General features: G+C 41.5%; 1 protein-coding gene across 1 annotated transcript in view; it reads right to left on the bottom strand.

Annotated features, from left to right (window-relative positions):
• galnt16 (UDP-N-acetyl-alpha-D-galactosamine:polypeptide N-acetylgalactosaminyltransferase 16) overlaps positions 1–1490 on the bottom strand; it is a 63957-nt gene that overhangs the window by 45254 nt on the left and 17213 nt on the right. Inside the window, exon 3 of the mRNA XM_008288471.1 lies at positions 1–78. This exon is cut by the window's left edge and continues 8 nt beyond it. Within this exon, the coding sequence (XP_008286693.1) occupies positions 1–78 (78 nt within the window). The remainder of the gene's footprint in view (positions 79–1490) is intronic.

Here is a 1490-nt window from a genome sequence, read left to right as displayed (position 1 = left end):
GTGGAGCGGGCCTCGTTGTGGAACGTGATGATGATGCTGGTGGAGGGAAGGTCGGCGTCATAGTTCAGAGCTGCACACCTGCAGAGCAAACACAGGCTTCAGGTTCGGCCACCAAACACACACATGCAGGCGGCGAGGAGTCGGCATCCCGCGGAGTCGCCGTTGCCGTGGTGACGTGGAGGGATCCAGTTGCCCGGCAACAGCTGCACAGACTCCTGACCCTCGGCTTTAACGCGCTACCTGTTGCTGGAGCTTCAGGTCAGAAGACATGAAGCTGATTATGTCCACAACAACAACAACAGGATTACTTTCACTTCACTTTTCTCCTTGTTGATATATTTTCTTGGACTATTTGACACTTTGATTTATTTGTTTTGCTCATATATGTTTATTTCCTGGTTGTTTTTCTTCTTCTTATTGTTTCGGTCTGGAACAGGAGCTCAATACTGTGTTTAATTGTGTTTGAGACAAATACAGGTCTTGACTTATTCCCCTCCTAGCTGTAACGTGAAGATGAACTGAGCTTCAGGGTCGACGGCTGGAGGAGGAAGTCGAGCCACTGAAAGAAGCTTTATCTCAGCCTTCAGCAGCTTCCTGTTCGGACATTTTTACTCACAGTAGCTCGTTTTTCATTGTAATATAAAATCCTGCGCCTCGAAGAAAACAGCACGACCGCTTCTAGAAGGACAGAAACCTCTAAGACTACTTCTCAAATCAAATCCAGCTTATTGTCATTTTGCTGTACATACACAGGAAAGACGAGAGAGGATCCAACAACCTAAAGCAATACTTTATCTGGATGTATGATGGATATCTGTGTTGCATGACACGGTTTTAATGCCATAAATCATTTTTTAAAATCTGTTTTAAGCAAAATGGAAAAGCCTGGACACGATGTGCAACAATTTTGTGCCTACAAACTCTACCAACAAACCTTAGAAACTATGAATATTCTACAACCTACACTTTCTGCAGTTCAGCCGAGAGTACACAGATTTTTTGTCACATGACTGTTGGTCACAGCTGAGTTACTGAAGGCTCCAAGGTCTGCAGCAAGAAGTGCAGAATTTTTTATTTTTTACAGAATCTGGTTTAAACAAACGGTTTATTTTTGGCAGTTTTTTTGTAAATGAGACGTAAAATTGGGTGATTTTCATGAAACATCACAATTTACAGTTTAGATTTGGTTTATTTTCTTGATGAAATCTAATTTTACATGAATGAGAGTTTTAAAAAATCAGATTCTTTCTTTTTTTCATAGTTTCTGGCTCATAAACTGTGTAATTTATAAAAGATAAAATACTATTCAAACCTGCCAGTGGGGTTTCTGGTTCAGAGGGTTTTAAAATAATCTCCCTGATAAAAACGAGTAGATTTTTATGTTTTTCCCCAAAGATCCATCCATCCATCATCTATACACCGCTTAATCCTCATTAGGGTCATGGGGGGCTGGAGTCTATCCCAGCTGACTCAGGGTGAAGGCAGGGGAC

Source organism: Stegastes partitus, unplaced genomic scaffold (genome assembly GCF_000690725.1).
Source record: "Stegastes partitus isolate 25-593 unplaced genomic scaffold, Stegastes_partitus-1.0.2 Scaffold560, whole genome shotgun sequence".
Lineage (NCBI taxonomy): Eukaryota > Metazoa > Chordata > Actinopteri > Pomacentridae > Stegastes > Stegastes partitus.
This window is presented reverse-complemented; position numbering and strand designations above follow the sequence as displayed.